The sequence below is a fragment of the Eutrigla gurnardus genome (genome assembly GCF_963514095.1).
Source record: "Eutrigla gurnardus genome assembly, chromosome: 4".
NCBI classification, from domain to species: Eukaryota; Metazoa; Chordata; class Actinopteri; order Perciformes; family Triglidae; genus Eutrigla; species Eutrigla gurnardus.
The window spans coordinates 12,330,324-12,353,706 of NC_139918.1; the positions used below are offsets into that span (position 1 = coordinate 12,330,324).

The window sequence follows — 23,383 nt, forward strand, 5'->3', positions numbered from 1 at the left end:
TTTTAAAAGGCAGCATGTGACAAATAAATACGAAAATAAAACAACATGAAAATAGTGCAAATATAAATGTGAATGGCGCAATTATGCACGAGCAAACTGTGCAGTTATATGATGTAGTCCATGAATATGCTCCTATCGGCTGTTTACAGCTGTGAGACCGCTTGCTTCTGCTTTTTATTCATCAACCTTTTTGAAAGCTGAAAATAATAAATAAATAGTTCTACAGTTTCAACAGGGCCTTCGCCAAACGACGTTGTCAGTGCTCGGGCCCTAGACAAACAAAATCAAATGAATAAATAGATGACAAAATAAAGAAAGAAAGAAATGGATATTGGTAAATAAGTGCTTGAATAGATAACCCACCATCTCTGCCGAACACAGTCTTGAGGACTCGAGGACAGGGGATGGTGACCGTCTCGCCGATCTCTGTTCGCTCCCAACATGCAATGTTGTCCCACGTTCCTTCGCATCCCGGCTCTGTGAAAAACCAAAAGGTAGCTTCATCAGTACGTTTTCACACAGAAACATAAATTAAAGATGAGTCCATTCACGCCACGCTCTGATCGACGCTAGGAAAACATAGTATAGCAGGTCAACACTGTGTTGTTGGCCATTACTTATCAATGTGTTCACTGTTGTGCTCTTTTTTTTAGATAGATAGATAGATAGATAGATAGATAGATAGATAGATAGATAGATAGATAGATAGATAGATAGATACTTTATTGATCCCGAAGGAAATTCAAGCATCCAGTAGCAATAACATACATAGAACATACATTAAACATACATTAGAATCTATACAAAAGCTATATAAAATAGAAAGTGACTAGAAATAAAATGTTTTATACAACTATAAACTATATTACAACTATAAAGTGACCAAGTGTCCATTGTCTATTGTGCCTCCTGCCATCACTGAGAGCTGTTGTATAGTCTGATGGCCAGGGCAACGAAAGAGTTCTTAAGTCTGTTGGTGGAGGAGGATTGGGACAGCAGTCTACCACTGAACACACTCCTCTGCCTGATGAAGGTGTTGTGCAGAGGGTGGTGGGTGTTGTCCAGTATGGACAGCAGTTTGTCCAGGGTCCTTCTCTCTGTCACTGTCACCAGAGAGTCCAGCTCTGTGCCCACCACTGAGCCAGCTCTCCTCACCAGTCTGTCCAGTCGGGCAGCGTCCCTCTTCTTGCTGCTTCCTCCCCAGCAAACCACAGCGTAGAAGAGGACGCTGGCCACCACAGACTGGTAGAACATCCGCAGCAGTTTTTTTACAGATGTTGAAGGACCCTAGCCTTCTCAGGAAGTACAGACAGCTCTGTCCTTTCCTGTGGACAGAGTCCATGTTTGCTGTCCAGTCCAATCTGTCGTCCAGCTGCAGCCCCACTGAGCCTCTAACATTTAGCTGCTTGTTAAAGAAAAATACTTAATTCAAGACAAACTTGTATACAGGCGTTGTCACATTTAGATACAAACAGGAGGCTGATCGGAGATGCAAACATTTGTGGAAATTCTCAAATGAATTGCATGTAAAGGAAATTTACTTCACGGGGTGGATGCATGTTCAGAAATATAACAGCACAAATTCAGATGTTATTCACTGTTCACACATCTGTTCATGCCTAAATGAAGTATTTGTATTCGGCTACATCTCTACTAGAGACCTGGATGAACTATTTGGAAACACAAGCAGCTTATTTACAGGTATTACACATAAAAAGAAGAGGAAATTATATCCTAATTAAAACAATTAGACTCCTCATTAAGCATTTTATTTGGCGGAACTTTTTCCCTAAATTGCACAGGAGGATTTAGACACTATCAGCGCAGAATACAAGGGAGGCGAGGCCCTAATTTATGTTTACTCTTAGCTGCCCTCCAGGAACAAAACAAACAAACTGCCTCCCAAAATAGCTCTTCCAGCTCTTCAGCGTGAGCCTTAATGGGTTCAAAAGTGCTGATGGCAAACTGAACAGTCAGCAGGGCTTTTTAGCGATAGATGAATGGAGACAGTGTGGTTGGAAAATGTAGCCCTCATCTCCATCGTCCCTGCTAAAGAAACACAGCCATCCCGCTACAGAGGCAGCCGACTATGAAGGCGAAAAAACTGCTAGAAAAAGAAACTATTAGTGTCGGGTCGAGGAGCTTCCATTTTGGCTCTTGTAGTGTTTTGAAGAATACAAACTGCACACAAATATAATCTCACATTTCAGGTGTTTATCCAGGGCCACAGGGTTTTATCATGTTACACTCTGTACTGCGGAGAGGTGATGACATCATCGTCCGCATCTTCTCTGGTGTGTTTAGGTTTCTGAAAAGTTTGTAATGACGACACACATCATGTATAAATGGACAGAAACACGTTTTCCAGGATTAAGACCCCGATCGCACCAAGGCGCATCACCACAAAAGTTACTATTTGGGTGTGAAAATGTCTCCTAAAAAAACATTGTATGATTCTGATTAGAGCTCGACCGATTTATCTGCGGGCCGATATTATCGGCCGATATTAGGCATTTTCCAAACTATCGGTATCAGCATTTATAATGGCCGATAAATGAAAAATTTTAAAATAAAATAAAAACAGACGAGACACACTTATAGAACTTAACAGAATTTGTCTCTAGACTTGTTCAAAGTTATATTTATGAAGCTTAACAAGTCTTTTAATACTGGTGACTTTGTGTTTGGTTGTTGTTGTTGTTGTTATTGTGTTTTTGTTCAAAGGACTTTAAGTTTTATATCTTAAATTTGTATTTTTATACATTTTATTTATCAGAACTTATATTTTGTAATATATTTTGATGTTCCTCTGTTCCGTTGTGACAATAAAATAAACAAGTTTATTTGTAAACTGCATTATCATATTATTTTAGTGAATACTCATAAATAACTACAAATAACTAATGTTAGGGAAATCTGTTAATGTTTTGTTACACGTTTCTGAAATAAAAAGAAAAATATTGGCCGATATATCGGAATATCGGAATTTTAAATCAACAAACATTTGTATCGGTATCGGCCTTCAAAATCCTTTATCAGTCGGGCTATAATTCTGATCGTTTCATGCATTTTCTCATGTCAACCTTCTCGCACACAATGCCACCTGGTTCATGTTGTGCAATGCTTATCTTATGAAACGAGTGCATTTAAGCAACAAAATCATTTGGTTTAAAGGTCAGAAACAAGATCATGGTTAACATGTTGACGGTAAAAACTGAGCATTAATATGGTTAATTTATTAGTTAAAGTAAGTTAGGAGAGGTTACTTTGTAGATTCACCCAAAATATGTCATGACCATTGTTTTATTTCCTTCCTTCCTTGTATTCTTCATTGTTTCTTGTTCCTCCCTTCTTATTTACTTTCCACTTCATTTTCATATATTTTATTTTTCCACCCTGTTTCTCTGTCCTCTCTTCCTCACTTTTCTGACCTTTCTACTTTTCATCCTTTCCTCTTTATTCTTTCATGTCCTTCTTTTCTCTTTTTCCATCAGTACCTATTTACTTCTTTCCTCCTTCATTTTTATCTCTTTCCTCCTTCTTTTCTTCTTTCCTACCTGAATGCCAGAAATGTAAGACACAAGCTGTCTTACATTTCCTGTTTTGTGCCTAATGTAGGAACTTAAGCTTAATCTTTTCTTGACGTATGCCTGTAAAAGGACTGAACTATCTGAGAAGAGGGAAAGGACACGGAAGAAGAAGGCAATTAGAAAAGGAAAAGAGTGGACATAACAGAGACGCTGAGAGGGCAAGAGAGGACAAAGGGGACATCGCGGGAGAACAGATGCCTTTGGGGTAAAAACACAGATCGGAACTCATCAGTGCATGAAGAAAAGCATATCTACCCGCTCAGTGTCTCTGTTCGCTTTCACAGAAACACATCAGAGCCAACAAAACGCACAGCAGCACACATCTGGAGGGAAATCCTCTCTCTGGTTTTTGGTCTTTCTCATTCTTTATTCACTACAAAGTGAAAGCTTACTGAGTGCTGTGCACTTTTCAGGGTCGCCCTACTTAGAGCTCATGCAGTTAGTTAAAAGAACTGACTTTCTTTTTTGAAAATGTGCTGCACAACAGCGTCCCGTTATCCTTCTTTGACTGCAGACCCTTTTTTATTTCGTGCATCAAATGTTTGGATGCATCTTCGGCAGGAAAACATTTTCATTTCTGATTTCATCATCAAACAGAACCAAATGTGTGTTGAGTAGTGGGAAGCCAATGAGGGAACAGTAACTTAAACTGATAAAATGACAATAAATAATAATAACAAATAAATAAGATGGCATGCAGTAAGACTTTCTCATCTGTATGAATGCAATGTGATCTCTTACTGGTCATATTTAGCCTCCGACGTCTCTATAATGACACAGTTCTTGATGTTGAAGATTTGGTTAATGTTGTGAAATAGTAGTGCTTCGGTTTACGCACAAAAACATCGTCACATTTGTCAGTTCTGAAGTTATGTTGCCTAAATCTAAATGTACGTGGCCATTTCATCCCAACCGTGACAAGGTCAGGCTCTTTCCTGACCGTGAAAACAGCAGCTGACAAAACAATCTCAGGGTTACATTAACATACATCTTTTAGAGTGTTATCTGTGTACATTACACTCATTCTTCATACTACTATCCTTTTTTCAACATTTGCACATTCCCTTTTCAATATTTTGCACCAAACTTTACAAACATTCATGTTAAATCACGTTTATTCTATACACATTTTCAAAATCTTATAGTATTTTCAAAATATTTTTTGGTATAGTTTTATAATTTTTATTTATGTTTCATGACTTTATTTTTATTTGCTGTGAACACCAAGGAAAATTCCTTCTATGTGAAAACCTACTAACCAATATCAACACGATTAATACAATGATCAGTAAAAGAAAATGTCATATTGTCATATCCGTTTTTAATTAGACGGCTATAAAATTAATATAAAAGTCTTGGGTGGGCATTTTTAAATTGCCAGATTACAGGACTGAATCTCAAATTCCATCCGTTCATTTCAACAATGAATAAACCTGACTTTGAGTCTGAGCCACATCCCTATCTGCTGCTGCGTAGAGCAAGGCATCAACACCGTAAAGGCCGTTGGTTTGATTCCCACTGGGCAGCGTCACGTGGAGTCCCGAGGGCCACAACCAAATTAATGAAACAAATCTGTGAGAAAGATGTTCTTGCCGGCACTTTCTCTCCCACAGAGAATTTAAACCATGTGATTATTTTATTATAACATTCTCATTATTTATTATCTCTTCGTGTCGTTGAGTGTTAATTTACACAGCGGGAGCTCACATCACCGGAGAAGACAGTCAGGCTCATTAACACTGACGCTCAGTTCGATGGTGGTTAAAGGAGGTTTTAGGCTTCAGTCTCGAGTCCGTCGCAGATAAAAAAAAGAATTACAGAATGAATTAGGTTTTTCACTCTTGAGATAAAACCAACAACTTGGTTTTAAACATGAACTTGCATCACTCGGTTGGTGGCTGCTACGCTACTTTTGAAGGCTGTTGCAGGTTCAGTATTTAAGAAGCCAGCAGTATGAATCGTGAATGTCTTGATATCAGACATGTCGTGCTAACTTACTGGGAAAGGGGCTAGGCCTACGTGTCGCTCCAAAGTCGAGCTGTCCTTTCTGGGAGGCCTGCAACACCTCAATGTCAAAAAGATTGTTCCTGATACAAGAACTTTTTAGTCTTTTTATCTTTTACTGGATAAACACATGACTAGAGTCACGATCTTTGGTTTTGTTTGGCTGATTTCCTTTTATTTTGTAGTCACCGTTGTCTCTTATTGCAGATATCTTGACTTCCTGTCTTGTGTGTGACTACCTGCCTGTCCTGAATAGTTACACCTGTGTCGTGTTATCTTGCCTTTCCTAGTGTATTTATGTGTGTTCTTCGTCTCGTGAGTTTCACTCTACGTCTCAGTTTACGCCTCAAATATTTATTTATTTATTTTTATTCAAAATTCAGCCACTCAACCAATTTATTCAGTCAATTTTAATGTATTTATGAACAAACTTCTAAGATATTGAGAAGAAATTGTAAAAAAAAAAACACCTTTTCATTCCAGGCTTTTCAAGTACCGTACATTAAACATTGATGAGAACTGGTTTAACATTTTGGGAAATGTGCTGCTTTGATTTCTTTCTTCGAGTGAGATGAGAATATCTATCAATCTGATGTGTGTGTTCAGTACAGCTGGAGTTGGCCGAGCTCAGAGGTCTTCAATGTGTTTCAGGCCAAGGACCCCTATTGGCTGATAGTGCCCTGATGGAGGGACCCCCGATTACATATCATATAAGATTGTGTTGCTCATTAAACCGGGCCAATAATAATGTGTAGTGCAGTCTATAGTGCCATGTATAAAGGTACTTTGTAATGATGTATGTATACAATATATAAGTCAATAAAATAATAATTCCATATTGTATTGTATTTTTGGACATTTTCCTTTTTGGAAGAAACAAATTTGGGATCAAATCATTTCGGGGACCCTTGCTGCACCTCTGTGGACCCCCTAGGGATCCTGGACCCCCTGTTGAATATCTCTAGCCTAGCTTATTGTTTCAAGCTGTACCTCCAATCATTTTATAACAAACAAAAGTAAACATTATTGTTTTAGGGTCGCGTGCAGCGTTTCTCTCTCGCCATAATTTAAAGGAGCTTTATCCTATAATTACTATCTTCACTTTGTAAAACTGAAGCGGCTGCAGCCTCTCAGAGAGGAATGTCGGCCGAGTCTGAGGGTTAAAGACCATAAATTCATTGGAGCTTAGTGTGCAGCCTTTTTCTCTTCCAATTTAAAAATGGTTTATATATCATTGTTTATACTTCATCATGTTCATACGAGAAGCTTTATTGCCTGCCTGCATGAATCTTGTCATGTGCAGCGCTTTAATACCCCCCACCCCACCCCCCACCAAAGTAAAGCTCCACTCTGCAACATTAAAACAGGCAGTTTCACCGACCACATCTGACAATGTGCAAAGATACTGTGTATTTGTGTGCACTCAATACGGCTGTGTGTAATATATCAGGTTACATACAAACAAACGTCAACATGCTGTATTTCCTGTAAAATGCGCATGACTGATTTAGAAGTTAACCTTCAATAGAAGAAACACAGTGAATGATGTTTATTTCTAAAATTCAGAAAGTGTTTATTATTACTCGATGAAATGTGGTTGGGCAGAGAAATAATCTTATATTTCAACATGAGATATAATCTGAGTGTTCAACCTGGGAGGTCAAATCAATCCTGATTTAGTCCAAATATGATTTAGTTGTTATACATACACACACAGCAAAGCCAGTCTCACAAATGTTAATGCTTTTCTTTCATTTCAGAGTTCAAGGGTTGAGCTGTTTTTTTATTATTGTACTATGCACTCTGCACTTGGAAATTGTTTCTCTCCTGATTGAACAGTAAAGCACATGTAGCACTCTTTAACCTCTATTACAGAGTACTACATGTGTCAGTTTTATATACATATATTCATACTTACCAGTGGCCTGCCAGAAAAAATTAACCTAAACTGGAATCTGTGAGAACAAACTCTACTTGTGCTCAGTGTTTTGTGTTCCACAAGTTCAGTCACTGTTTCTAGAGTAGTTTATTTTAACTCTAATTTAGTGGGTGATTGTGACCTTTATGGCTGCCGACGGCGTCCTCCACCTCCTCCCTCAGCCTCCTCAGACACTCCGTCTGGTCTCTCTCCACCTCCAACAGGAAATTACAGGTTGGATGTCGCCCATCAACCTGTAGAGGGAAAGGCAGACGTATACAAAGTCAGGTTTCATGCTGTACCATCCTTAAATATTGTGACAGTATTTGATGAATGATGATCTTCTTTCAGAAGGATCTTATTATTAGCAGTTTGCATATGTCCAAACTGGTGGAAATATTTGCTCCATTTCAATCAGTTAATGAACTTATGCAGCCTTTAAGATGACGAAATATAAATAATATAGGTATTATTATTATTATTATTGTTATTATTATTAATAGTAACATACTGTACTTGCCAGCTGACAATCTGGATTACATATCCAAATAACCAGACAATGTCCTGCAAATACACTTGAATTAATACTTCCATACAAAGGAATCTGTCCCAATTAAAAATGTTTGTATTAAAGGTAAAATTACCTTTCATCCATAAATGTCAGTAAACGGGAGGTCTGACGAATAAACAACACAAAAGTGTGAAGTAATCGCCTGCAAATATATGTCTCAGGCTTTTATTGTGAAAAGAAAGGAGTAATAAAGAGTGATGTCTTGGTTCTGACTATTCAGCAGTAGATTTATAAATCAGGGCACAACTCATCCCGTGATTGGTTGATACCCCATTTCACGCTGCGAAAGCTCAAAAGAATCGACCTCATTGCGAAAAAATAAGGCGATTTTTTTGCCACACAACGGTGCCATGCAAATTAATCACACCAAAAAAAAAAAAAACACCCCTCATGTGTAAAAGCCTAGATAAAGGTAAAGATAAAGTCTGCTAATTATATAAAACCGCACTACAACAACTAAACAGAAAATACTCCCTCAAACCTCTGGAATGATTTGCCCAAATGACCGCAGTCACAGTTCCCTTCCCTTTACAGCAAAACTTCAAATCTGTTCTAAAATGTGCTTATACGTAAATGTATGTGTTGTTTTATTGTCCACATTTTGTTTGTGGTATTCTTCAAGGTAACTGGAGAGGGGGAAGTATGTCAAGCTGTTTCACAGGGAGTCATGGTTATGATGGACAGATGAATACACGGTCAAGATAAGCTGCTTAAAGAAAACAACCAACGCTCCCTTTCCCTCTTTCTTCATGTGTGTGTTTAAAACCAGGAGAGACAGATGAACTGATAGTGGTTTAGCCACGAAATCCTACAGAGGAACCCCAGAGAATCTGCCAAACAACACCAGCCTCCACATATTTCAATATACAGTATTCAAAAAATCATCTGAGGTGATACCAGCCATATGAGGATATGTTGATTCCCTGTTGCCACACTTGTAACACTAAATTTAAAAGGACAACTTACCTCATTATAAACGGATTCCTAGATGTATCCATTAGTCCTATCCAGTTTCCAATATTTAATGATAAAGTTAATTGCTGGCGACGTTCGCTTACTTTTTATATTAACAATGGATTCAATTATGACAGGAAGTGTCTAATAAAAGGAGTCGCTAAAGATGACGAACCCACAAAGACTCCACAGTTCAGTGCAGCGTTCAAGTACCTTTCAGCTCATCAAACAAGCTCTGATAAATGCTATCTGCTTGGCATCTAAAGGTAGACCGACACAGTTACAGTCTAGCTGCTGAAGAAGGCTCAAAAAGCAAAAAAGGCAGATGTTGTTCTCAAGACTTGAGAAATTAAAGATTGACGGTATAGCAGCTGGTATACCTGGCTCCAGACTGTATTATATTTTATTATTATTATTATTATTATTATTATTATTATTATTATTATTTGTTTATTTATAAGCATATTAGCGCTAGGGTCATAATTGCCTTTCTAAGATCTATTTTATATATATTTTATATATTATCTTGTTCAAACACCTTTTTATTCAAGTTTCTCACCAAAAGCATACATTTTGCATGATTACATTTGAACACATGAATATAATTTGACGGCAAAATTTGTCGTAATATAACTCAATGCCTCTGTTAACGTTAGCAGTGGGCTCCATTATTTAAGGACTGTGCTGCCTAGAGGCGGGTTTCGTTTCAGCACCATGTTAATCGCCTGAGCAACCACATTAGCAGCTCCTGACCAGTGAACGAGGGTCTACACAAAACATTTCACACTGACAAACGACTGAAAAATATCCCCCAAAAAAGTGAAGGGAAGTGAAATTTGTGAAAAATGCGAAAGGAACAGCTCATTCAGATACACAAATTGGGGATCCTCCCAATAATTGGCTGAACGGCATCTGAAAAAGCTTTTAGTGGACAGATTCCTCTCCTGCCCATCACTCACCCAAATCCCACACAGACGGGTCCTTTATCCCCGGGCATGAGGCGAGGCCGGCTGCCAGCACACAAATTCATGTACACAGCCGTGAGCCAGAAGTGACAGCTAAACGGCATTTTGGTGCATCCGACACACACCCAAACATTTATTCCAAATGTGAGGGGTGTGTTCAAAGACACTGAATCTAAAACTGTTCTAAAAGTGAATGTTGTGAAATTCAGCAGGCAAAATGACTAAAACCCAACATTTTTTTTTAACTGCAAAGGCCTGGAGGGAGGTACAGTCACACACCCAAATGCACACAAACCAACTGATCTAGCATCAACACATTCAAAATGAACTGAACTTATATGAATATTGAGTCAGGTTAGGTTACATAAAACTGCAGTTTGAAAGCATTTATTTGACCATATTTCAATGTGAAGCAGATCGTAATTTTGTGTTTAAATGAAATGCAGTTGAACATAAGGTGATATGTCTTCAAAATGTCCAAAAAAACCTCCACTTCTCAATCAAATGAAACCCAGTCTGTGACCTGCAATTCAGTTAATGGAGGCTGGGAAGGCTCAAAATGAATATACTCAGATCCAAGATGTTCTCCCTCCCAACTCGTTAAATACCGACGGTCAGTGGTCAAAGGCTTCAAACTATGATGCTCAAGGTCTCCAGCGTCCATTTTGGACAGCTCAAGAACAGGGTTTCACTTGCTTTTCAAAAATAAGCTTCCAACAATGATCTGAATACGTTCTCAGGTTTACTTGAGGAACAAAAGTACTTAGTTAGGCTTCAGAAAAGATCCCGGATTATAACTATCTTTGTTATGCAACTGGTGTTACTTAAGTACATAAGCGGTGACAAAAGTAAGGTAAAATAAGTCAACATTGACTCAGTAGTCTCCTTGGTGAAAGTCCCTTATTTGTTTGACATATCCAATCTTATTTCTTGAACAAATACTTCCATTGAACTGGTGGCTGCAGACATTCCAGACGTGGTTTTCACAAAAGCCCTGTGACTGACAATATTGGACATTTTCCAAAGCCAAACATCCAGGTCTCTTTTTTTCATCCTTCACACAACTACTTCTACTTTTCACGTGAACCTGAAGTGTGTAATCATGACGTCCATGGAGCATGTGACGTAAACGTCCATTGAAGAGACTAAAAGTAGCGACCTGAAAACACATCACTGCAGAATGGTCAGTATGGTATGAAGCAGTAATATTGTTGCATTTGGCCAACAAAATGGTAAAGTTTAGTTGGTTGTAAAGACGTCGCCTGTGAATCAAACATTGCTGGCAGTGCTGTGATGATGTCTGAATTAAAAAAGGTGAGATATGGCTAAATGAGCTAGCTAGAGAGTGAATGTAGAGGGACCAGCGTTTGTGAGAACAAAGCCGTGAATCAGAAGAATAAAAACAATTACGTTACCAACCTAACATTGGAAAGTACAAATCACATCCACACCTCACTTCATCCCCAAGTGGCCTGCCTGCTCTCTAGGCAGAGATTCTGCCGTAATCACAGAACTGAGAGCCCTCGATACGCTGCCATCGCACCTGTTTCTAAAGAACTTTGGTTTGCTGCATAGCGCCGCAGCGGTGTCTCCTTTTACAAAGCATCCCGACTTTGGGGAACCGAAAGTCCATGATGTGTAACACAATTTGTTGCATTTTTATTTTTACATCACAAATTGAATGCATCACACATGTCGATGCAATCAATGGCAGCCTCGTGCGAGAAACTACCGGCCTTCTATCTTCGTCGGATCAACGTTCTGAGCTTGTTAGCTCCGCTAACAGGTTGCTCACGTAGCAGTCTTCAAAACGTCACTTCTTTTTGGGCTTCTCAGCTCGCTCAGTTCACAAAGAGGCCGACTCACCTCGCCTCTGTTGTGGCTCTGTGACTGCCTCCGATGCCGTCTCAGAGGCATAACATTCTGTGAACCTTTTCCGTCTCAGTAGCTTTTACAAACACAAAAAAGGAGTGATACTCCCACAACAAAAAGGCAGCGTAAAGCTCGGCTTCTGTCTGCCTGTGAGGTTACAGGCTAAAAAACATTTTTTTAGGAAAGTGTTGCATAGTATACCTTTTAAAGAGTACCTCAGCTGTGGTGTCTCTCTCTCTGCTCACACTCAGTTCATCTTTTATTTACTTCCAGACAATCAGAAACTGTAAAATGCATCACTTCCTGTTCACCAGAGCGTTTTCTTTCTCCTGACAGCAATTGTTAAGCTTTTAACAAACTCGATACACAACAGGCTCAATCACTGGTGTGTTACAGTGAATGTGGATGAATATTTATTTGACAGCTGGATGGAGACACTGTGTTTCTTACCCTCACACATGAGAAAATCAATCTATGCCAGAAGCTGCTTTTACTGGCCGTCCCATAAATCTCATGTCTTTTTTCCCCTATGGTGTTTAAAGTTTAAAGTCAAAGACATTTTGCAGTCCACATTCCCACACCTGTCTCAGAGCTGTGTGTGTGTGTGTGTTTTGCATAGCCGCAATGCAGGGGCAACATATTTATCACAGCCCTGTCAGATAGATGTCGAAAAGACGTTTTCCCGTGCTCACATCACAGGTGTGTTGTTCTAAAGAGTTCAAAGCCACAACACCAGAGGTAGAGCATTAAGATAGCAACAGTCACATGACAGTGCACCATGTTGACCCTCTAGGTTTGGTGCTTTAGCATGCTAACATTTCTTAATTAGTAGAGATGCATCATGCCATGACGTCATGAATCATCAGTCATGAATCATTGTAGAAGTGTTTCCAAAGTCTGGCAAAAACCCATCACACAGACGAGCAGTGCTGTTATACCACAAAGGCTCTGTAAAAAGTAATAAGGGGATACATAAATAATAGCAAAAGCAGATGTATTAGTAAAAGTCTCTCTTCAGTTGATGGCCGAGCTTTAGAAATGCTAATGAATCCATCTTATCTGCTTCTTCCCTCGTGTGTTTTCCTGCTGTGGCTTCGTTCAGCAGTGATGCGCACCAGTGGCGGCCATCAAATGAGCTTTGGGGATGATCGAGTTGCCCTGAGTTTACTGCCGACTGGATTAGATATTACAGCAGAGGCTGACCGAGCACGGAGCAGGTCCAGGCGATAGGCCTGCCAAGCGTTCGTGGCCCCATTGAGCAGATAAACTTTAAGTGTGAGATCTGCAGGCCAGACAAAACCAATGAAGAGTGATCAACTCCAAGAAGCAGCAGCCGACTCACCAGGTACCTGCTGCATTCAAGCGATGTTTGAAAAGTTGCAAATCCCAACTTTCTATCTGTGAAACTACAATGAATTTGCCGATAGCAGATGTACAGCACGTATGCCACCGGTGTGTGAATGAGTTAGATTAGATTTCGATTTAGACAATTGCTGCAGCACTGATGTCCAACTACAAAAACAGCACTGTAAAAAGTAGCAATCACCTGCCAACTATTTCATTTGAAAGAGCCTTCCATTTTCCAAACAGCTTTCAACAGACATCTGCTGAGGACGACAAGATGAAGTAATAAATAGAGCTGAAGATGTGAACTTTTAATTCTCTCCATTTATGGTGCAAGTATTTGCAGTAAAACAAGATGTGGTTACACGAGCCAACACGTCCACAAAAATATGTTGTCTGTCAAAATGACCCATATGAGCACATGAAAAGATTTCATGCTTGACCTCCAGTTTGTATTTCCTTCAGTGATGATGATGTCGGGGAGGAGGGGAATGAGGGTTTGCGTGGAAGACTAGTGGTGACAGCAAGGTCTCATGAGTCAGGTTTAAGCCTGCGGTGTCACATGGCTCGTCACTGGAGAGAAAACATTTAACACCGAGTCTCTCTATCAGCCGTCTGATAGACCTCCAACAAATTCATATTTCAGACCTGTAGTTCATGATTTCATCACGTTTCTGTCTGTAGGATTATTGTAAATGTCCACTATTTTACTATCTATCTATCTTAATCGACAGACAGTGCTATTGTGTTAGTTTAACACCACCTGGTCTCTTTTGCAGTCATAAAACTGGAACATACAAAACAAAGCACACAGGGAAGGAGAGAGCATAAATATGCATCTATTTCATGGTAATATTCCCGTGTCAGTTTTCCTGTAGTCATGATTCATTTTTTAGTTTGCACACTGAATTTTAGGGTCTAATTGGCAAGTGAAGGTGCCAACAGCGTCAGCGTCCTAGACTCCACTGGACTGTGGAGCGGCGAATCTCACTGAAGGCAAATGGCAAACCAACCAATCTCACCTATGATCATGAGCTTGGATCAAATCAGATCACAGCTGCAAGCAGCCAAGATGCAATTTGACAAATGACACGATGTGTACTGTTTTCATTGTGGAATGGTGAATTCAAAGTGCTTTCTCTCTCTCTCTCTCTCTCTCTCTCTCTCTCTCTCTCTCTCTCTCTCACACACACACACACACACACACACACACACAGGGGATATGGTCACTTTTTGACCATGCAACCTTCATGTTCTGCAATTACTTGTGTCACGTAATTGCAGAACATGAAGGTAATGCCTAACATCATGGCTGCTCAGCAAGCGTTTTAATCAATAATTTTGTGGCAGCACCACTAACCACAGGAGCCGCTGGACTAAAATCTCAAGGAGTCTAATTTTAAGGCCTTATTATGCCCCCAACAAACTTGGAAGATCTATTATAGAGAGACTGATCATCACGCCTAGATATTTCTTGTCTCAGTGTTCACCTGACCGTGGAGTCGGTCGTCCCCGTCTCACCTGCCCTTGACAGGCAAAGAAAAATATATGACTTTCCTTGGTAATTATTTAAAGGGCAAGTGTATGGTATTTAGGGGATCTATTTGAAGAAATGAAATATATAAATAAGTATGTTTTCTTTATTGTATAAACACCTGAAAAGAAACCTTATGGTGTGTTCACACCAAACGCGAAGCAAACTTTTCACTTAAAGTCAATGCAAATACGCAAATGTATATGAATTTCCTCCTGTTGTCACTGACATCCTGACATTGTTATATATACTATGTGTATAAATGTATATGTATAACAATATGGGGACCATATTTAGCCTTAATGACATGATTTTGTGTTTTGAAGAAGCAGCTACAATGTTAGCATAGCTCCATTCAGAAAACAGATCACTTTAAAAGTTGTTTGCTTGTATGCTTACGGACAGACCTGACAAAGAAAGACTATTATAGAATTAGTTCTGCATCCTCTTTTATATGCAATCATTTATTTTGGGTTGGTTTCAATCCTCAAACCCACCATTAAATACTAAAACATACTGGAAATGTTACTTCAATGTATTTGTACACCTTTTATAAAGCACTTCTACATTTCTTTTACAAGGGATGACTAATCACTATACCACATCACGTGTCACATTATTATGAAATACATCTCTGACGTGTTATTTGTCGAGGAACACTGGGGTTGAAAAACTAAACCGCCTACAGTGTAAATGTGGTATCAGACATCAACAAAGTCATTGTATTTGTGTGACGAATCCCCAAAGCCAAGACTTCTAAAAGAGTGTTCCCAGGTCTAATCAGAGCCCCTCTGTGTGTGTGTGTGTGTGTGTGTGTGTATGTGTGTGTGTGTGCGCTTGTGTGTGTGGGCAGCAAAGCCTATTAGAAGACAAAGCTTGTATCAGATTACACAAAATGTGGTTTCCGGATTTCTTTTATCACAAGAATCGCACTGCAGGGGCGCCTTAGAGCAACGTGAAGCTCCACTTCTTCCAACAAACTCATACTCTGGTTCACTTAATAAATTCCCTGTGAAGGTCTGACGTGGCAGCTGAATTTTGAGAAAAGTATCTATGCCTGTTCGTGCTTCAGTGCCTTGCTCAAGGGCTCTCTGCAGGGCCCGAAGCAGCAGCGGGAGGCTGAGACGACTACTCATCCATCTCTCCAGCTGGTCGTTTGGGTAACATGCCGGCTATTCTAACCTCCACGCCATCGCTTCCCCAAATCTAAGTCTTGTAAATAAGACGGGACTCGTTGAGAATCCAGAGATTTATGTCTGCCGTACTCGGCCGTGAGGCACAGCTCCGCCATCTGCTCAAAGCTTTCACATTCACTCAGCGAATTCACTCATCATGGTGCATCAGAGAAGAGCACACTCACTCGACTCCCCTTTACTGTAATAACACCGACCAAACACAGGGTAGCTGCTCATTTGGTGCTTTAAAGCCAAATTCTGATATTCTTGAATTTTTCTTTATCAGAATCACAAATTGGTTTATTGCTTAGTAGGTTTTGATGTACAAGGTATTTGTGTATTTTGGTGCATAATGTTCATAGTAGAGATGCAAAGAGATGCCTTATTTCACAAGGAAATCCACAGACGTATAATTAGTCAGGTTGTACCGGTACACAAAGGTCACGGTTTGTTACATTCAATAGGGAAAACAAAGAGAATGCAAAAAATAACTGTTCTTGAACTTGTCTCTTAGACACAACAGACTAAAAAACATGTGGAGGTTCATTGTAGTGACTCCAGCACTTTGATCAGCTTTGATTCTATATATTATGTACGATGGAGTGAGGTCACACATACACATTACTTTGGTTTGGAAGGACTCGTTTCGTTCTCCTAACTGACACATTCGGTTGATGTCGTCGTGAATGCAATACCTGAAGTCCTTTCACAGACTTCACTTTAACAGCTTCGTCACAAAGTTTTGTGGTCCACGTCGTAAAACGAACCAGCTCATACCATGAGATGTTGAAGTGTGTTGTATAAATTAAATTCAATATTATTATTATTATAATTAGTTGTTGTTGAAACTTGATGTATTGGCACATCCCCAGGAAAAAAAGGATGAGTCCCATTTAAATAGGCTTCAGGAAAATGAGCAGTGTCAATCCCATGTAGGTCTATTGAGCTGATGCTTTTATTTCGAATTTGTGGCGTACAGAGGAAAAAACCTACATTCACACCAGATTATGACCACTACAAGGCACCAACACTAAAAAGAGCTGTTCATATTTTTAGTTCCTCTATTATTTTCGGTAATCTTTTGTGTAATGGAGGCGAGCATTCGGTCTCATTGTGTTAACATTTATACGGCACAAAAGCTGTTGGTAAGAAACTCCACTTAAGCCATCGCAGCGCTTTGATTAATCATAATGGGTTATGCCTCGCTGCTCTCTGTAGCCTAAATACAAAATGACAAACAAACAAACAGCTTTCAAAAACATCCTCCCTTTGAAACACGATCTCCCCCACTCTCACAAACATTAAAAATACATGCAGTATGAGTAACTTTGAAGCTTTGTTGACCACATGGTGGCTGTTTCTGGATCTTTTAGATACGCAAGGGTGAGAAATGTTGTTGTCTTGTTTTGAAAATCATTTGAAGTAATGATAAAAGTAATTACTGACTGTCTTTCAATGTCATATACCAGCTAGGGGTGTCAACGTTTACAATTGTTTCTACACGTGTACACGCGGCTTCTAACCGACGTGTACCCGGTTACACGTTTAAATTTATGATCTCTTTCTATCGCAGTTGTGCCATTTAACCACTAAAAGGTTCTGTTTCCATTCAACCGCCTCCTAATCCCATTAAATCAAAGCCATTCCAGTAGTTATCAGACAAAAACGTTATTCTCTTAAAAAGCCGACACAGAACACCAACCAACAATATAATGTACAACAACACGTAACAATAAAGGCTGAAATGACCAGTAACAGTTTTTATTTTCAGCAGGACGCCATTAGCGCATGGAGAAGATGATGAGTGCCGTGTTCTTCTTCAAGTCCTCCGCAGCCTATTCTACACAGCAGCTGTCTTGCCTTTAAGCGGTCTCGCTGGTCTGAAAAACAATAACAATTAAAAAAACTACGTTTTTTTACTAATGGCCCTGTGATGGACTGGCGTCCTGTCCAGGGTGTACCCTGCCTTCGCCCAATGACAGCTGGGATCGGCTCCAGCCCCCCCGCAACCCTGAATACAGGATAAAGCGGTAGAAAATGGATGGATTTTTACTAATGGCCAAGAACAATATTTTACCAGTATGCAAAATAAATCACCGAATGCAAATAGAATAGCCTAACTCAGATCAAAACAATGATTTAAATTATGTTAATAGGCTATGGTTAATAGGCTAATAGTGCAAGAGAAAAATAATTGTCTAATACTTCATTACCTGGGCAGGTTTTTGTTGAGGAAGATTAGGTTAATAGCCTGGAGTGTAGCTTGGAGTGGAGTGGCCAGTATGAAGAGGAACTTTCTGGCCAACCTTGACATGATGGGGTATTGCAGTTCATGGGCTCTCCACCAAGGGGGTCTGACTGAAGAGGAATGGCCGGGTCGGAGAGGTACTGCTCTAATTCAGAAGGCAGGAATCTTTTGGCAAGTGAGTCTCGTACCGTGTTCACAAAAGTTATGATCCTGCCATCGCTTCGGTTTGTTGCCAGCAGATGTTCTTTCATGAGGCCACACACCACCGGGTACACATGTGAGAGTGAGACCGCTTCCTCGGCACACAAGGCTGTGGTAGCCACCTCCAATGCTTTCAGAACCGGCTCGACCTCCTCCATCATCCTCCAGTAGTCATCTCTCAGCTCTTGGTTGCACGCATCCCCAGGTTTGGTGACAGAGCAATCAGACAGCACAGCAGTGATCGCCCAACGTTGTTCCAGCAGCCGCACAAACATGTAATAAATAGAATTCCACCGGGTCTTGCAGCACTGAATAAGTGCATGTTCCTTGTCGGGAAACATTTGTTTTTGCTTTGCACGGAGAGCTTGAGTCGCGATGGTGCTATGGTGGAAGTACGCTACCAACTTGCTGCTGGCTCCCGCGACGCGCTCCAGATTTGGGACAGCTTTGAACCCATCCTGTATCGCCAGCTGAAAAGTATGGGCAAAGCAGCTCCCACTCACAGGCCTGGTTGGCTTTGACAATATTTGCTCCATTATCGTGAACACACGCACTCACCCGGTCACTCTCCAACTCTCACTCCTCCACAACACGTTTTAAATCCTTCTTGAGGTTTTCTCCTGTGTGCCTCTCCTCCAGGTTTTGCATAGCTAGTACATATACTTGCATCTTCCACTCCTTGTCGAGGAAGTGACAGGTCACTGTCATACATACCGTTGTGCTCAACGAGGTCCAACAGTCAGTCATTAATGCCACATAAAGAGCTTGCTCGACTTGGTGCTTTATTTTTGTGGAGCAATCTTGGTAGAGCTTTGATATCCTTGAGCTAACTGTCGCTCTGCAGGGAATTTCATAGCTTGGCTCCAGATATTTCATCAGCTGAAAAAATCTGACACAGGCTGCATGTCGAGGGCCACCATTTCAGCTATTAAGTTGCTGATATGTTCACTCCGTGCCTTGTCACATTTCTTCGATTTGTTGTATATATATAGTCCCTCATGCTAGCCTGTGAACTGCTAGCGGTAGCACCACCGATGCCAGCAGCAGCAGTCTCTCCCTCTAATTGGTTAGGGTGTTTCCGTCGCAGGTGGTTGCGCATAGATCCAGTGCTGTTACTATAAGCCAACTTTGCCTGGCATAATTTACACTCAACTGTTTTTTCAGTGGCAGTTTGTTCAAAAAAACTGCCACAGAGGGCTGCGCTTGCCATCGCGTCTCCGAGTCAACTTGTAGTGACGCGACACTGGCTGTGGCCGCAGGCTTATTTCAACGTAACATTGTGCCCCATCATGTATGCGGATAACTGCACTCGTGGGACAATTAAATTGTATAGTTAGTTAATGTTATTATCTGAAGCTTTCAGGAAACATTATCACCCCTAAAAATACTATAGGCGTATATATTGGTGAGAAATAAACGAGGAGGAGGAAAAATGACGTGTAAGCTGTTATTGATTTTTCTAAACGGTTATGATTTATTATACGTGTACCCGTTTACACGTGTAGACGTTGACACCCCTAATACCAGCATGGTTTAACTACTAATTTGTGGTGGGTAACATACTGTATATGTTTGTAATGGAAGGATCACACTGGACGTGGGAGCCCTGTGATTTCAGTGGCCAAACTGTATGAAATGCAGGGTCACCCTTAAAGTTGAGTAATTTGCAAATGTCTTGTCTTTTATAGCGCCAAACAAATGTAATACATTAATTCATTTCACCTGGGTAATTGGAACTCATTATGTAATCATTGTACCAGGTCAAAAGTGATTACGAGAGTACTTAAATAGGAATAAACAGAGGATTGTGTATAATTGGTTGTAATTGATTCTGGGTTTTCTTTTATTTATTTTTTTCAACGCGATTATGAAATGTAAATATCATTCCGTTCATTCATAGCACTCTTTATTTCATTCTCGTCACACACACACACACCAGTGTTTCCCATACATTGATTTATTTGTGGCGCCCCGCTCTCTCTCGGACCTGTCTGTGAACAGCCCCCCCTCTCCGTGCACAGTCAATGCTCATGCACAGGAGGGATTGTTTTCCCTGCAGAGAAGACGGCTGGCTGAATTTCCCAATAAAATCATCTTTACTACAAGTAGGCTGTGGAGCAGTCAATTAAAGTGTAGCAATGGTGCACTCACTGGATATAAGTTTTCAGTTATTTGACACAAAGTAATGGCATTGGAGCACTGTATATTGTTCAGTTATTTGAAAAAGTGTAGCAATCGAGCACTCACTGTATGTTTTTCACTTATGACACAAACTGGAGCAATGGAGCTGTATATATTGTTCAGTTATTTGTCAAAAAGTACTTGCCATATAAAATATACAGTGGCGCACCTTATATACAGTGGTATTATTTAATAATTGATTTAAGAAAGCGTGTGTGGGCACCCCTCCCCCCGGGGGAGGCTACCACCACACAAATAATCTGATTCCAACAGGATGCACCGTGCCGCAGAGCACTGTGGTCGGCTGCCGATGTCCTACTTCGTCTGCATGTCATGAGCGATTCTGTCAAGAAAACTCACTGAAAATCTATATATTAACTATATGTAAGTGAGGACTGATGACATGTAGGCCAGATCTCCGCAAAGTTCATTAATTTCTGATAATTGACACCTTGAAGGGCATTACGCAGACCATGGTCACTTGCCAAAGAACAAATATGAAGTTTTCGCAAGCCATTCATTCCATTCTCCTGGTAAATGAGGGTTTGCCAATATCTGGAACGATCGTTACCATCCTGTAAGGTTCTTACGTTATGCTTTGGAAACCTTGTTCGCTGCTCCAGTAAATAGAACGAACCTTAGATACGACTAAGGCTCAGCTTAAAGCCAGAAAGACAACTTTATGTCAGCAAGATTCAACATCATTAATGACGTCGACGTACGTTTGACAAACAGTAAATATAATTTGACAGCATGTTCAACAAGACGACTAGCCAGGTCACTGTCCCAAAATCAATATCAGTATTTGCCTGAGACTTTATAGAGGGGTAATTAGTCAAGGCTATTCTGTCCAATGGATTAAACAAATTCCGAAAAGCCCATTTGTTGGAGCAGATCGGCCGGGCGGACACTGAATTTTGCTGGTGAGTTTTGTGCTTTTATCGCCATGCGCGTTGTCTCCATGATTAAAAAACAAGGTCAAGCATATAGAGAGTAGCCTGATTACATAATAGAAAGCAAAGGGGCAGTGCCCGTCTATCATATAACAGTAGTTAGAAAGTTGTTTGGGGTTTGGGTTAGGTTAACAGCTTTGTACTGCTGAATCAATTAAATACATTTCTTAATCAATTACCATCCTATTTTACTAAGTGTGATATATGGAAGCAAGAACAGACGTGCCATCTGAACATCAGTTGTGTTTGGGCAGGCAACCGTTTTGCATTTATTTAAAAACCTACAAAGCCTCGAGTTTGACGTTGCAGCGATACGTCTTCAAAGTGTTACTTCACTCGTTTGTCTATATGGAGGAATTTCTTGAAGCTGTCTTTTGGCATCGCTTTGGATCACTTTCCCTTTTTGTTGTTTCTTGTTAGAGAAGGTCCGCGTAGGCTCAATCACTTTTGCACAGATGCCTCAGGGCCTTGTTGTTGAAAGGCAACGTTAACATTCAAGGGGAGCGTTTGGTTAATAAGCAACTAATTGGATGGAGTATTGCCTAGCTGCACAGCAAGAATAATAGTGTGGGTGTGGTGTAGGTTTTGTGGATGATGAAGCTTCCTGTTGATCCCTCTGGAGGTTGAAATACCTGCTCTCATCTCCATCAGCCCTGCCAGCTCTCCATGTGGGCGCGCTTTATGATTTAAATCCATGCAGCAGATCCTGTGGTCTGTACAAAAGGCTACATTCAACCCAATGACTTCAAGGATTTTGCTTCTCACTCAGCGGCTTGTAGTTACTTGTAGTTCAATGAAGTCCCTCAAACTTGCCTTCTGGCTTGCCTGCCGGCCATCAGGGGGCGACTCCTCTGGTTGCAAAAAGAAGTTGGATAGCATGGTAGTCTATGAGAAAATGATCCTACTTCCCACTTAATTTATCACCTCAGTAATAAATTGAAATCTTCTTCAATACAGCATTTAGTAAAATATGCTTTAATGCTTAGCTCTGCTTGAAAACTGTAGTCCACAAACCAGTTGGTGATGTCACAATGACTATGTCCAGTTCTTCTATACAGAGCTGTAAATATGGAGTTACATGGACCGACAGGTCACTCATTCATTGGACAGTACTGGTGACGTCATTCCTGAACACCCGGTTTCACTTTTATGTCCCTTAAATGTTGTCTTTCTTACAGAATCAGCAGATGGGTACACGCTAATAATAACACATCACATTGGTCTGTCTGCATTCATGCCACAAACAAGCAAGTCCTGTTGTTTGGGTTGGGTTCATTCCAGCTGGTGTGAGAGCATTCAACAGAGCACTGTGGACTGACTAGAAACCCAAGTTGACAAACCAGATGGTTTTCTGGTATTAGATATGTGCCTTTAGCATGAATTCAAGAAAACTTTTAAATGATGTACAGTTTGTACAGTAATTTTGCTGGGAGTGCATAGGTTTTCACTATTATTTAAGAGGTGAAACTCCTGTAGTAACAAACTGCTCCACTAATATATTACAGCACAAGTAACCTCATCGAGTTTCTACCTGTCTGCCATTATTCATTCGCCCCTATGTGACAACAAATCTCTGTAGCCTTGTTGTACTGAGCCCAACCCTCTCGTGTCACTTCTGGTTGCCAAAAAACAAGATGGCGTTGGCCAAAATGCAGAAGTCTAGTCCACCGTAGTCCACAAACCAATGGGTGACATAATTGTGACTACATCCACTTCATATGTACAGTCTAGGATTTCCACAGACAAGATTCTGCGGACTGATTGCACAATACTGTATAACATGCTACTTGAATAAATATAGGCACTTTTTTCACATTTTCATATTTCTACTATGGTCCCACTATCAAGCAAATAGATCCACCTGTCTTTTTGT

At 40.3% G+C, this 23,383-nt stretch overlaps 1 protein-coding gene across 1 annotated transcript in view; it reads right to left on the minus strand.

Moving 5' to 3' along the window:
* Nucleotides 1-23,383, minus strand: part of LOC311012156 (vasoactive intestinal polypeptide receptor 2-like) — a gene marked incomplete at its 5' end in the record, with an annotated part of 52,304 nt that overhangs the window by 22,139 nt on the left and 6,782 nt on the right. Inside the window, 2 exons of the mRNA XM_084007493.1 lie at nt 364-477; nt 7,655-7,766. Of these exons, the coding sequence (XP_083863619.1) occupies nt 364-477; nt 7,655-7,766 (226 nt within the window). The remainder of the gene's footprint in view (nt 1-363; nt 478-7,654; nt 7,767-23,383) is intronic.